The sequence below is a fragment of the Macadamia integrifolia genome, chromosome 6 (assembly GCF_013358625.1).
Source record: "Macadamia integrifolia cultivar HAES 741 chromosome 6, SCU_Mint_v3, whole genome shotgun sequence".
NCBI classification, from domain to species: Eukaryota; Viridiplantae; Streptophyta; class Magnoliopsida; order Proteales; family Proteaceae; genus Macadamia; species Macadamia integrifolia.
In genome coordinates, this window is record NC_056562.1 from 11,190,493 (window position 1) to 11,205,778 (window position 15,286).

A 15,286-nucleotide genomic window follows, 5' to 3' on the forward strand; every position below is an offset into this window, starting at 1 on the left:
TCGACGTTATTAGAGAACGGATTAAAGCAGCTCAGTCCCGTCAAAAGAGCTATGCGGACACCCGCAGGAAGGAGATTGAATTTCAGCCAGGAGAAAAGGTATTTCTCAAGATCTCTCCTACTAAAGGTTTGCAAAGGTTTCACAGGAAGGGGAAGTTGAGCCCAAGATACATGGGACCATTTGAGATCTTGTCCCGGGTTGGCTCAGTGGCCTACATGCTTGCTCTGCCACCTTCGCTTGGAAATGTTCACAATGTATTCCACGTATCCATGCTGAAGAAGTACGTGCACGATCCATCTCATGTACTACCCGTGGAACCAGGGTACCTGGAAGCTGATATGACCTACACAGAACAGCCAGCTGAAATTTTGGACCGGAAGGTGAAAACCCTTCGCAACCGCTCTATTTCCTATGTAAAGGTACGATGGGCTGATCATTCACTTGAAGAAGCATCTTGGGAGGTAGAAGAAGAAATGCGATCCAAGTACCCTCATCTTTTTGATCAACCAGGTACGCAATTTCGAGGACGAAATTTTTCAGAAGGGGGGGTAATGTAATATCCCGCTTCTTAAACCCGGTCTGATTTCGTGGTTGAACCGGTTTAACCATGCAGGAACCGAGCCAGAGGATGTTAGAGCGGGTTCCTTATGGGCTATGATAGCACGGGTGACCTTAAACACCGGCTGGCCCGACAAGTCCGAGCCAGTGCCAGAAGAGACGGGAGTGCCCAAACCGTGTACGTGCACCTACCATAAGGCTATGTACGGGTAAAACAGGTATTATATCTGTATTTTAAGATATATGCGTAGGCTACAATGTATGCTTGGGGTGGGGTTGAGCCGAGGTCCGAGCCCGGTCAAAATCCCAAGTTTTGACTCTCGGATGGGTATGTCAGGTGGGTACACCCACCCACCTGAGTGACCCATCCATCACTATTCACTTAAGTAGGAATAGTATATAAAGCTTTATGACTTTTCTTTCCATTTATTACCCCCGTACGTTTGGTGAGAAAAGTAAAGAGGAGAGAGAAAAAGAAAGGGAAGAAGAAAGGAAGAGGAAGAAAGGAAGGATTCAGCGGTGCCGAAGCTCGATCTTGCCATTCCGGTGCCGGAAGAGTAATCTTCAACGCGAGATCTACAGTTGGAGGTAAGAAAAGCTAGGTTTTATGAACATTAACCATACCCACGCTTTAAACCCTTGATTCGAGTATGATTTCTTAAGATCTTGTAAACACACTTTGAAATGATGATTCTAAGGCTTAATAGATGATTTATGTGTTGATCTTGAAGGATTTGAAGAGATATTGACAAGGTAGAAGGAGCATTGTGAGTTGGAAGTGATTTGGAGGGTTTGAAGTCATTCTTGAGCAAAGAAGATAAGATGGTTCCCCTCACTTAAATCTAAGTTAGATCTAAGGTAGAACCATCCTATAGGACTTTAAAGGTGTGAGGAATGGGTTGAGAAAAGCCCCATTTGGGTCCCCAAGGAATGGAGGAAGATGAGAAGAAACTGGGGTTTTTCCGCCAAAACCGGCGGGTACAACCGGTGGGTCCCTACCCACCCGAGACACCCACCCGAGAGGGCCAGGGGGGTCCCTGGCCAAACCGGCGGGTAGGACCGGCGGGTCCTACTGGCGGGTCCCTACCCGCCGGTCCCAAACCGGCGGGTTGGACCGGTGGGTAGACCACCCACCTGAGTGACCCACCCGAGTGGACAGAATGTGATTCTTAGGTCCGATTGAGCCCAAATCGGACGTGGGACCTTCTTTCGACGTTCTAAACACGATTTTGACGTCGGATTTCATTAATTTTGATTCTAAATTGGTGAAGTACTAACCCCGCTCAATTTTGTTAGGTTCACCAAGGCCTTCCCGATTCGCTCCGGATCTCACCCGTACCAAGCGGGACTCCTTATACGCTACAAGTAAGTGGAGAGAGAGGACGTTTGGCCTATTTCAAGGCATTTGTTTGGCATTCATATAACTATATCTAATTTAGTCATGTCATCATGAATATGCTATATAGATTAGTCATTTCACACTTTGATGTGCATTTATGCTATGTTTACTTTTCAAATGCAAATTGAATGTGATGTTATATGTGGAATGTGTACATCATGTTGCATAATGCCTTGATAGACTAGATGCCGTGGTCGGCTTGGAAACGAATGCATTGGTGGCCCGTGGTATGGGACACGGTGGCACTATGCAGTCGTACTGCATATAGGAGCATGCGGTATTAGGATTCTCACCATCCCGTGCTACGACCCTTCCCAACAGGGGTTAAGGTGTTGGGTTGCCATTTGGGGGGAAGCAGGGGTCGCAGTTTTCGGACACTGTGGCGGTTAGGCATTACACCCGGTGAGTCATGTAGGACAGTCGGCAACCCCGGTGGTATTTCAAGAGGGCCAATCGTACTGCTTTTAAATTGCTGGAGTCAGCACTGTCATTTAATTTATTTACATTTCTGTTGAGAGCCGGTGGACGGCATTGTCTTTATTTTTCCGAGTACTCACGGTGGGCCTTCTCCAACAGGCCTATGGGCGTATCGCGGGAGGGAGTACGCGGCTCGTACCCGGAGTATACGCGCACTGTGGTTGTAGTAGCACTAAAACCAAAGACTTAGTAATGTTGATTAGGTGTATGTGAATTAAAATGAATTGCATGACATGTAGTGCATATGATGTGTTGTGATGTGTGGACTGTCGTGTGTGGTCCACCTCTCTACTTACTGAGCTAGTGAGCTCATTCCACGTGTGCCCCCCTTTTTAGATGCTTTTGCAGGTCATGCATCTGAGGAGCATGGGGTGGGTCCCACAGTCGAGTTTCCTGAGGAGGACTGGTGGACCCCTGAGGAGTTTGAGCACGGCGTAGACTGCGCGTGTGAGAGCTGTGCTGCGGGACAGCAGTTTTGAGGCCGTGTTGAGCCCCACTACCGAGCCGAGCTGTGTACTCTGATGATTTTGATAAATTCCTGTATATACTTGATATTTGAACTTTATTCTTTTTGTGTATATATATCATTCCTTCGGGCCCAAATGTATATAATTATGGTATCATCATTTGGGTAGCAAGTATATGGGAATTATTTACAGGTAAATTTTAGTCTTCCGCTGATCTGATGAATTGATGTTAGAGTGTGTATGCTGTGGTGGAATACAGTATCTGATGATCCTGGCAGGTTTGGGTTAACCGGTGTTAACTCGGTCACCGCTCCGGTTCAGTGTGAACGGGGTGTGACATATATATTTACCCCATACATGATAATCAATTGGAGTAGAAGAATACTTGTGTGTAAGTTTAGAAGCCTCATAAGTGTTGATCACGTAACTCTCTCCCATGTGCTTGAAGATTAGTCCCTTGAAGATTGTAACAAAAAACTACACAATGGAGTTCCAGCCGCTAAAGTCTTCTGCAGCCTTTCACCCTTGGAATACTTTCATATGCACTATTCTTGTGGGGGAGTTCGTGCTCCGAAAACCATGAAGGTGTTAAAGTGACGGCTACAGGGACCATTAGCTTCTATTTATAATAGAATCCCAAAACCCTAATTCATTCCCACAATGGATTGGGCTAGGAGTTTCCTAATCAGAGTGGGTCTATAATTGTTTGGGCACAATTGATCAATCGGTATCAATTAAGCCCACATAAAAATCCTAACAAGCAGAATCGTATCGTAGATGCGCCCTCACTGAAGAGGGAGTGACTTCCACCTTTCTTTCACTTGGATCGTTATTTACAATCGGCATGATTTACAACCGGCCTACGGTCGAGCTGATCTATGAGCACTCTCTCTCTGTGGTCGAGTTGTTCTACGAGCCAAGATGAAGCTAAAATATTATTACACTTTTACAATCACAATTAGAAGAGCATGATTTTTCTTTTCTTTGCTTAGATAAAGAAAAGAAAAGGAAAGTCTAATTTCATTTATTTCATAATCTTTCTATTAAATTTTCATAATCCTTTTCAACATTTAGTGGTTTGCTTACTTTGTCTTGAAAATTTATGGATTAATCAGAAAAAAGTCCACATTCTCAATTACAACCCTTTTAAGCCTTTCATTACTAGCGCTATTTGCTAAATTATGAGCTAAGCATATGTAGTTTGTATCTTGTTTAACACATTACATTCGGGGAATAGTTCTTTCATGGATTTTATATCTAAAGGTTAAATAACTCACAATAAAGATGGATTAATTAGAAAAAAGTCCACATTCTCAGTTACAACCCTTTTAAGCTTTTCATTACTAGCGCTATTTGCTAAATTATGAGCTAAGCACGTGTAGTTTGTATCTTGTTTCAACACATTACATTCGGGGAATAGTGTTTTTTATGGATTTTATATCTAAAGGTGAAATAGCTCACATGGCCATTTAGATACATAATCATCTTGCATCCAGTCTCATAGCTCCAAGTAATCTGTCCCAAAGCCTATGATTGTGGCTCCCAAAGATCTTGCTTGATGTAGTCCTTGAAGCAACCCTCTTACCTCTACTTTGAAGTACATGTATTGTTCTTCAAGTAATGCTTCCACATTTGTTTAAAGGAGATAAGTCTCCTCTACCCTTTTAATCCTTTTCATATAATTTTCAAACTTACTATAAATCTAGAGGGGTGGCTAGTAGGTTCATAAAATTCCAGCTAGAAAAGAAAACATGCTTTAACATTTTCAACGAGCAAAATGAAACATCTTAGGGTATCTTTATTTTCATTGTTGGGACATATTTCTAGTTTATCGTTAGTTGGTATGGTTTCAAGGGAAGGGTACCCACCTGGGGAGAGGATACTGGCTCTCCCGACTTTAATTTCAAGCCTTATCTCTTCATAGTAGACAATGAAATATATTTAGCATGGGGAAGTGTTCTATGCTAGGAGTGGCTGGGAGAGACCCAATCAGCACCCTCCTTTTGATTCAATCTATAAGGGGTGAGAAAGTCATTTTTTAAGGAGAAGAAAAACAAACAAGGGTGCAGGAATGGGAGCCAGCTCCCAAATCAAAAAACTTTGTTCCATTTAAAAAAGGAAAAGTTGGGTAAGCCACCAACTTACTGTAATTGCGTAAACTAGTGCCCTTTGTGCCTCCCTCCCCCTCCCCCTCCTCTTGTATGGTACCTTATCCCATGCCCCCCATTGGTGCCAGCTGCTAGATTATGGTAAACTGGTGGCTTACCCAACCTTTGCCCATTTAAAAACAGGTAGAGCATTGTGTTTTCTTTCTTGAGAAGAGACTTGTGCTTCTACGGGAAAAAAGAAAAAAATAAATGCTAACTATTTTCCTTTTTTTTTTTTTTTTTGGGGATAAGTAAATATATAAATGGAATAGTCTCTTGGCATTCTCGGGGTAATGATGCATATTTCTTGCCTCCCCTGAACATCACACATGCAAGAGCCTCATGCACCGAATACATCCTTTTTTAATTAAATATATAAATAAAAGTGCAAGACCAGAAAAAAAAAAAAATGAAGGCCAAATAAAGTTTTCTTAGAAACAATTAGGAAAGTTCTCTTATCTTAGATTTAAGGTATTTTATAGCTATACCAAGCCCAACGGTTCTGATATACCTACACAATCAAGGGGTCATGGATCCAATTCTTCACACAAGCTATTGGAAGAGTTTTCTTCTATAATTTTTAGGAACACTTCCTATTTATAATGGAGAAGTTTCTTCTTTAAAAAATTAGGTAGAACTTTATTTCTCTTTCTTGAGAAGATATCTCTGCAACCGATTTTGGGATCAGACTTTATCTGACGGAATTATAAATCATTTTATCTTTATACCTTATCAGTGAATTGGTATCTCCAAGATCAATCTCTAACTGATATTGAACTAATCCGAGTGATCCTGGCCGATGGAGGAAATGCAATTTCTAGGATATCTTATTCTCCCAGATGATTTAGTTTCTCTATATTTTGGATATTCCGAAGCTAAGGGCTTTTACCTTTGACACTGGCCCGATCCAAGTGCTTTTTAATGAACCAAGTTGTGATTCATCTTAGATTGAGGCACTCAAATAATGGTAGGACACTCATGGTTCATCATTTAAACTGGTGGTTTGATGTTGGACTTCAAGTGCCTCAATGGTAGACTATAGTATAAATTGTTGCCGGATTGGATTTTAACAATACTTCAAAATGTGCTTAGATGATATTAAGACATGAACACCAAGACACCAGTCCAACAACTGGAAAATTTGGTGATGATCTATAATATTTTTTTGCTAATTTTGCAATATTAAATTAGTTCTATAAATTCAAATTTAACAATAATTAGATTGGCCACGCATCAACCCAGCCAATTGGAAATTAGAATCAAATAAGCAATCTATTAGGAAGATATTATTATTATTTTAAAAATTAAATTTAAATTTTTTTATTGAAATTTATTTTTAATCTATGGTTAAGATTCTTTAATACTTAATCAAAAATATTTAATAGATTAGGATTTTCGACTCTATTGATATTCTAGATATTCTATACCCGACTATTAATCAATGAAATGATATTATTAAGTGAAGAGGCTAAAAGTTAAATCTTTTAACAAATATATGGGTTCTATATCACTCTCTAAATAAATTTTCAATTGATTAAGTTGCAATACTTTATGATAATTAAAAGGTGGACAACAATCACCTAGGTGAAAACACCTTATAGAATTATAAGATCGTAAAGTGAGGAGAGTAACAGCTCATGTATTGATACTTGAGAATCCTCTTTTCCTCTCATCTCTTACCTAGCATTTTGAACTCTCGAGTTGGCAAAGGACCTTTGCCACTTGAAACATATATGATTTTAAGTTCAACTCTTTTTACCCCCTTAGGATCACTCACATTTAGTGTTCTTCATTGTTTTCAATGAAAGTTGAATAGTTCTCATTCAATTCTGGTGTGACCCAATCTTTACGATTATGGGGTCAATCTGATGGGACTAAAAAGCCTGAATATCAATCTCTCTTTTTTTTTTTTTTTTTTTTACACAAATCCATCTATGAGTTGCCCGAATGATTAAAACGAATTGGGGACTATGTGGATAGACATACGATCTCAATTTCAACTCCTCATCTGTACATCTGCGAATTAAGTGGAGACTAGTGAATTACTACGCTAGTCTCCTGAAGATTAGCGGAAGAAAATCCACATATTTGTGTCACAAACAAGCACTAAGTTCAGATCCAAACCATCCATTTATTGTGACAAATCAAAAAACAAAGCAACAAGAAAACTACACCAACTACATAATATTCTTATCAACTGAAGCTTAGAGTACTCTCTATGTAGAATAACTCAACCGGCAGGGGCCGTGGTAGGGGCACGGCCACGCTCTGAATCTTTTTCATCCCCACCGCCCGTGTGGTGCAGCTGTTGTTTAGTGGAAGAATCACGTCCAGACTCGCCGGAATTTGCTTCAGAAATATTGTGAGCACCGGAGAAGAGATCGACCGGTTCCGACCGAGAGATCATTCCCCCTTCAAGTGGAGTGCCAGACTTGTATGCCACCCTTAGTGTCTCCTCGGGTGATAGTTTCGCCTGAGCTGTTCCATACTTCACGTCTTCCTTGCTCTCTGCCATCTCTCTCTCTCTCTCTCTCTCTCTCTCTCTCTCTCTCTCTCTCTCTCTCTCTAAAAGGTCTCAAGGTGGTCGCATGGTACTGGTAGTCTTGTATAGGTAAGCGGATGGCCGTTTTCTGGTTACGTGTTAGGCCTAATACAGTTTAAGAACATGTGTCACTTTTATAAAGATACGTGTCATTTGTGGAGGAGGTAATAAGTTTTTGGGAAAAGTTAGGAGAATAATAAGGATGTGCTGGTTCCTCCATATCCATCGTGGGTTGCTATAGTTAGGGTGAATTGGGAATCATATGGATAGATATACTGTCTTAGATTCCATTGATACACATCGATCTGAATCAGGATCAAATGAGTATCGATATATATCGATCTTATCCTTAAGGTTATGTTTGATTGTAAGAAATATTTAAGCAATAGGGAAGTAAAATTTTCATACTTCAAAAATAAACTTTTATAATTATATGTCCCTTTGATCTCATGTGATTGTATAAATTACTAAAGTTTTTTAATTATATTTAGTAATGATACACCTTACATGTAATTTTTATTTTACATACTAAATGGTTTTAATTACAAAATAAAGTAAAATTCAATAACTAAATATAGAATGATTTGAGGTTAGTGATATAATTACATGGGGTAATGATTACAATTTTTTTCTTTTAATATAAAAATTTCACTTTCCTTTCCTTTCCTTTAATTCCCCTTGCAACTAGACAGAGCCTAATCAAATTGATAATTTCAATCGAAATTGAGAGACGACCGATCCCTATTCTGGTAGTTCTAAAAATGATCAATTCTAAGATTTGTAAGAGTGAATTTATTTATTATTTTATTTTAAGATCTGAAGGCCAATTTTATGGTTTTTGGAACCAAATCCAATTAATTTATATCTGATCTAGATAGAAATCAGCATAACCAAAGACCACCAATGTTGATCAAAGAGGCCTTGGATAGGTGCTTCGCCTATCAAAATTGGTTCTGACCATTCCTAGGTGCGTCTGTTTCCAAATGAGCCTCTATTGGTTCTAACCACAATCCTGGCTCTAATGGGATTAAATACCACGACTCTCCAAGCTCCTTCTTTTCAACACATTATTATGTATTTCTTTAAGTTCAATAACTTTTTGACACATGATAAGAGAACTTTTCTTTCATAATCTTATCATTTTATGTTACTTTATATGGAACCATAGGAATAATATAAATTTTAGGAAGGTGAAACCTAACCCCCATGATATATTGGCTGCAGCTCTAAAACGGTTTTACTAAAAGGACCTAGTGCATATGCAATTGCATCATGACCAAACACTTAACCCCAGCATAATCAAAACCCCCAATAGCCCACCTAGATCATTTACACCACAGTGCAATGTTTTAGTCTGTGCAATCATCAATAAGCCTAAACAACGTTTAATAGGTTGGGCAGTTGGTTTGTTGAATGGAGATGAAAAATTGTTACTAATAACAGATTATTTAATGATAAGAAATCCTACTGAAGGAAATAACAGGGCCCTTTTGTTTGGAGTACAATCTGTAATAGGACGTGGATTATCACTGACGGAAATATGGACTAACTCAGAAACCTTATATAAACTTTCTTTTGATCTAGAATTTTTTTGTGGCCATTGTGTATAGCAACCGTCTTTTTGAAAATGTACAAATCCTTAACTAATGTAATCTGTAGGCTACTCCCCAACTCAAAATAAGTATCCTTCTTTGCTTCAATTGCGGAAGCGACTGTGGCAAATGGTAGATTTACCACTGCCCTTTTGTACAATCCTAGTTTTCCTGTTTTAATATATTTTATTTTTTATCAAAAAAAAAAAAAAAGAAAAAGATAGAAATCAGCATGGAACAATCCGATCTTCGACTTCAATTTAGATTTAGATTGGAATCGATAAGTACAATTCAATTTCCGATTCTAAGTTTATAATCCTTAGTCAAGTCAGTCAATTTTGATCGAAATCAACCATAACTAATCCTTATTCCGATCGTTCCAGAATGACAATTTCTAGATTATATTGATTAGTTTTGCTGGTTTGTTTTTTCCTTCATCAAAGGGCCGATCTAGGTTTTCTGGGACCTATTCGGGATTGCGATGAGGTATGAACATTGAACAGTATGGTTGTTCAAGATTAACAATGGTTGGAGTGGGAACTTTCTTTGTCAAAGTTGCCGTTGATTCCCAGGATTTCCTGACAGCAGCCACTCTTATACATGATCATAGAGCTTATTTGTTGTATGGGTCCTGAAGAAGGCTATCTTGGAAATCAGAAGCGTCAAGGTTGGGACTTCAATGGAGGAGACATTCTCAGTCCGTGAAGAATAGAGACCTGTTTCAATGTCTGATTTGCTTATTTCTTGAATTGGAGATTGGGGATGGGTCGGTATGTGTTAAAACATGATTTGGATGAACTTAGAAGAGGGCTTGATTTTATTCAATTGTAGCCAAGAATATAAGACTCTTGTTGGCATTGGAAAATCAATAGGAAAATATGATATTTGACCTGAAAATGAAGGTCCACACTTCAGCAGTCATGTCATGAGTCACTGACTAAGGTATAGCAGTAGCAGGTACCAGTAAGGTCCTCCGCTTCCAAACCAACAACCAGAATGGATAACAGGGAGATCAGAGGCAGAGGGGATAACAATAACCAATTAAGAAGTCAAACAAAGTAATCTCCTCTAATGCTACATATACATGAACACAAACAAGATTCAGATTTGCGTGGTGTATGCTAGTGACTCCTTATATGATTGTCTCTCTCTCCTCCCATGGTATAGGGCAGCTATGTAGGAAAGAGCAGTGAAATAGACACAAGAAGATGTTAGTGTATACTATGCAACCTGAAAGTTTCCTTTATGCTTTTATGAATGGAAAGCCAATTGGCATCTCTTTTATATTGTGTGAATTTTTTTAAAGGAGTTTTTTTTTTTAACCAAGGTGTCTGAGCCAGTTTACGCATACCTCGACTAATCTTTGAAGAAACTAGCACGACAATCCACCGCCACGATCTCCACTTAAATTACAGATGCACAAATGAGGAAACGAATCTAGGACCATGCGCTTATTCACACAATCCCCAATTCGCCCTAACCATTTAGGCAACCGACTGTTGGGTTCTAAAGGATTTGGATTGTAGACATTCTGGGCTTACATTGAAAGTTTTAAGGAATCTTCAATCATCTAAAGCTTAAGAATTTTCTCATTTCATGTGAAATCTCCAAAAACAATTTCTTTCTTTTCGTCTCTGTTTTTTCTATATCATTCTACTTTACGTGGATGACATGAAACCTCTATATAAACCAAGGAAGACCCATTGATCCCCATCATACTTTGATTAATGTCAAAGGATCCAAATCCTCTCCAATGTGTCCAGTGCTGGGAGGGCTCGGGCACACACACCCCCAGGTTTGCCTAACCATTTGATGCGCGTGGGGCATGTTGGGGTATTGGAGAGGATCCTGATGCATCAATAAATGGGTTCATGAATTAAACCTTCTACACCCTTTTAACCCTAAGGCTACCACTTCTGACACGATCATAACTTGGTTAAACTACCTCGTTCTTATACTAAGCATGTGATGTTTTATCGTTACACATGAATGTATTGTAAAGGATAACTACAAGGCTTGTTGGGGGCTCTGATTTTTCTGTATGGTTCCTATATTTGTGCTTCCTTTAATTCTGATTTTGCAAGGAGCACACAAAAATCAGATATTGGAGGCATTCTTAAGCGAAATATGCAGGCACTGTGATTAGGAATCACAGATATCACAATCTAGATTGATTATAAAAAATCACCGATCATTTTTACCTTTCCTTCAAAAAAAAAAATTTCTGTTTTATCCTGAATTATTAAAAACAAAAATCGCCGTTGCCGGGGATCGAACCCGGGTCACCCGCGTGACAGGCGGGAATACTTACCACTATACTACAACGACCTGGTGTCGTTAAACAAATTTTATTAAAATAAATTAATTTAATTTCCAAATACATTCACAACCCAGAGAATGTTAGGTGTTAGACGAGTCGTCCAAACTTGGTGCAAAGGAGGAAACCAAGAAGGAAAGCTTTCACAAATCGGTGGTGTGCTCTCTCTCTCTCTCTCTCACTCACAGACATAGAGTTACTTCTTCTGTTGCATTTATTTGATTCTTCTAAATCTGTTCTATTGTTCCTCCACTATCCCTTATCATAAACCCTTATCTATTTATAATGTTTTGAGGTGAATAATCACTTGTGTCTGCAAATTGATTCAGTTTCACTTCAGAAACTGTTTTCAATCTCCAGCTATGGCAGCCCTTCTGCACCCCATGTCTCCCCTCATTAACCCATCTTCAAGCAATACAAGAAAAGCTTGTTGCTTCTTCTCTCAGGTTCCAAATCTTCAGATTCATTCACTGAACAAGGGTTTTTCTAGGGTTTTAGCTTCTGGGCACATCAATATTTCTCCTATGGAGACTCTTTTCAGTCTGCCCAATTGGAGGAATGGGAGAAATGATCCAAGAACCAAAGAACTCAAACTCAATGATGCATTTTCTTATTTAGAGTTCATGGTAGGTAAGGGGGAAAAGCCGGATTTATTTCAGTCCACTCAGTTATTGCATGATCTGTGTAAGGCCAATAAGCTTAGAAAAGCAATGAGAGTTATGGAGATTATAGTTACTTCTGGTAATACTCCAGATCCTGAGTCTTATTGTTACTTAGTGAACCAGTTGTGTAAAAGAGGGAATGTTGGGTATGCAATGCAGTTGGTGGAGAAAATGGAGGAACATGGCTGTTCACCCAACACATTTACTTATAATTCACTTGTTAGAGGGCTTTGTATCCAAGGTAATCTGCAACAAAGTTTGCAGCTTTTGGATAAACTAATGCACAAGGGGCTGGTCCCAAATGTATTTACTTACTCATTCTTGCTTGAAGCTGCTTACAGGGAGAGAGGGGTAGATGAAGCAATGAGACTGTTGGATGAGATAATTGCTAAAGGTGGAAAGCCTAATTTGGTTAGTTACAATGTTCTGTTAACTGGATTATGCAAGGAAGGTAGAACTGAAGAAGCGATTAAGTTCTTCAGGGGTTTACCATTGAAGGGGTTTAGGCCAAATGTTGTGAGTTACAACATTTTATTGAGGAATTTGTGCTTTGACAGGACGTGGGAGGAGGCAAATGAGCTTCTGGCAGAGATGGACGGAGGGGACCGCACCCCATCTGTAGTTACATACAACATCTTTATTAGTTCACTTGCTGAACAGGGTCAAACTGATCGTGCTCTTGAGGTCCTGAAGGAGATGATGAGGTGTGGATTTAAGCCAAATTGTGCAAGCTACAACCCAATAATTGCTCAATTCTGTAAGGAGGGGAGGATAGATCTTGTGATTAAGTGTCTAGACCAAATGATGTATCGGCACTGTAATCCTAATGATGGAAGCTACAACGCTCTTGCTGTGCTCTGCAGGGAGGGAAAGGTGCAGGAAGCTTTCTCTATTATCCAAAGCTTGGGTAATAAAACAAACTCTTCCATGCATGACTTCTATAGAAATGTCATATCAAGCTTGTGTAGGAAGGGAAACACTACGGCAGCATTTCAGCTCTTATATGAGATGACAAAGAATGGATTTACTCCTGATTTCTATACCAACTCATCCCTGATCAGAGGCCTGTGTATGGAGGGGATGCTAGCTGAGGCAATTGAAATTTTTGCAGTAATGGAAGAGAATGATTTTAGACCAGCTATTGACAATTACAATGCCCTTATACTTGGCTTATGCAAGGCCAGAAGGACAGATCTTTCACTAGGAGTCTTTGAGATGATGATTGAGAAGGGTGACATGCCTAATGAGACAACTTATACTATCGTAGTGGAAGGGATTGCCCATGAAGAAGAAATGAAGTTGGCCGCAGAGGTTCTGAGGGAGTTGTATCATAGACGTGTTCTGAGTCTAAATACTGTGGAAAGGCTTGTGATGCAATATGATCTGGAATTGTCAACTCTTTAACTCAGATCTGGGGAATAAAAAAGTGGAAATCTTTACCTTATAGTAAACCAGAGAAGACCACAAAATTTGATCAATACAAAAATGGTTGAAGCAATAGATTCTGATAGATAGATGAAGATAAGCATGAATTCTATTGAGTGATGCATGGTGAATTTGGGTTTTAAGCTTGATACTGGTCTCAAGATTGTTTGAAGGCGGGAAAACAAAAGATTCAAGCTTTGATATTATTCTGGAGTTGAGGTTATTTCAAGTACATCCTTCATATTTTGATTTGTAAAAATTGGTGCCAAGTTGATTCCATTTTGGTCTTATTGTCTGCCTCACTTTTCTAGCAACCACAGGACTTCTATATTGGGATCTTTTGATGATAACTAAGTCAAATTCCTCCTTTCATTGGCTGAATCCTCTACTCAACCAATTTGTGAGCAAAAAAAAAAAAGAATTCTTAAAACAACCCCAATTTCCTTCTGTTCTGTCGAAATTTTTTTTTTGCCGTCTCATTAACTCCCTACTCTATCCTGTTTCTGTCTGTGTATTCTGCCATATGGTGCCCATCTTGTATTTGAGAGCTTACAATAAATTAAATGCTTCAGTTATGATCCTCATCTTCTTTGTCCCTTGTTCACTGGAAACATCCGACATGAGCGGAAACAATTTTTAAGTTCCATGGCATCATGTAAAGAATGGGTGAGAGATTGGTTTTCCATTTTAACTGTGATTCTCAGTTTCACATCAGTTGGGTTCATGCATTTACAATCGCCAAGATGACACATGATGCTCCAAACAACAGGAGTTCAGGGAAAGAGAAAGAAAATTAGACTCATGTCTTGGACCTAAGTCTGTCTAGTTCTGTTCTCCAACGGTTCTATTGCTAAAAGTTGTTAAAAACTAACAGAAAAGATATTGAATATGAATCTAAAGTTGTTTGAATATGAATATTTCCTCATACATTAATAAATGTGCTTGCATTGCTCATTTTGAATGTTCTCGTTGAATACATGCATTATGGAGGAACATTAATCTCATGGCAACGAAGGATAAACTAACCACGTAACCTCTTTCACGGGGTGTTGAAACTGTTTCTCCTATGCCCAAGAAAAATGGAATCCAATGATCACACGTTTCTGAAATGCCCCATTTCTTAAGTACTCTTGGAAGACATCAATCCTTAGCATTGACCTCAATATCTTTGGCTCTCTTCTTGACCTTGTGCTTACAGAATGTCCCGGAGATTAAGCAAGCCTATGTTCAGTGTTTAGTGGGTTTTATGAGTATAATGGTGAACCATATTTTTGCAGAAAGGAATTGATTCTGTTTTACATGCACTGGCGTTTAATCCTTTTTTGACATTTGTATGAAACTAAATAAAATGGTTAGGGAATCTAAAGTCTTATTGACCCTATTCATCATGGTGCCGGAAGATTTGGTCTCTATAAGGATCATGATAACACCCAGTTAAGCTTTACTATAGTCATCATCGGAGCCAGGAAATATGGATGGAGCTTTTTATTCTATTAGAGGAGATGGAAGCGTGTTATAGATCTTCAGGAATGGCAAGTTAAAGTTTTGCCTGCAGCATAAATGTGCAGACCACAGGGTAGAGAGGCACCACCCAAAGAATGGAGATTGGGCCTTTATCAGAAGCACCGAATCAAGCCCGAGCTACAACAGGGTGGGATTTTGATAGAGATGGATGTAAAGAAGATTGTTGAGTGGGTCAA

The 15,286-nt window shown here is 39.1% G+C and overlaps 2 protein-coding genes and 1 non-coding gene across 3 annotated transcripts; 1 reads left to right on the forward strand and 2 right to left on the reverse strand.

Moving 5' to 3' along the window:
* Window positions 1-7,155: 7,155 nt before the first annotated feature.
* On the reverse strand, window positions 7,156-7,593 carry LOC122081011 (SEED MATURATION PROTEIN 1). Its single transcript, XM_042647943.1, has one exon. The coding sequence runs from the start codon at window positions 7,561-7,563 to the stop codon at window positions 7,279-7,281; it is 285 nt and encodes a 94-aa protein (XP_042503877.1). The 5' UTR covers window positions 7,564-7,593; the 3' UTR covers window positions 7,156-7,278.
* A 3,845-nt stretch (window positions 7,594-11,438) lies between these two features.
* On the reverse strand, window positions 11,439-11,510 carry TRNAD-GUC. Its single transcript has one exon. It is a non-coding gene; the product is annotated as a tRNA-Asp (tRNA).
* Window positions 11,511-11,607: 97 nt separating this feature from the next.
* LOC122081477 (pentatricopeptide repeat-containing protein At1g79080, chloroplastic-like) lies at window positions 11,608-14,170 on the forward strand. Its single transcript, XM_042648625.1, has one exon. It carries the CDS (start codon window positions 11,862-11,864, stop codon window positions 13,563-13,565), a length of 1,704 nt encoding a protein of 567 aa, XP_042504559.1. The 5' UTR covers window positions 11,608-11,861; the 3' UTR covers window positions 13,566-14,170.
* The last annotated feature ends 1,116 nt before the right edge of the window (window positions 14,171-15,286 follow it).

Excerpts from the sequence above, each read along its gene's own strand:
- LOC122081011 (XM_042647943.1), bottom strand. The coding sequence starts at position 7,563 with ATGGCAGAGAGCAAGGAAGACGTGAAGTATGGAACAGCTCAGGCGAAA.
- LOC122081477 (XM_042648625.1), top strand. The coding sequence starts at position 11,862 with ATGGCAGCCCTTCTGCACCCCATGTCTCCCCTCATTAACCCATCTTCA.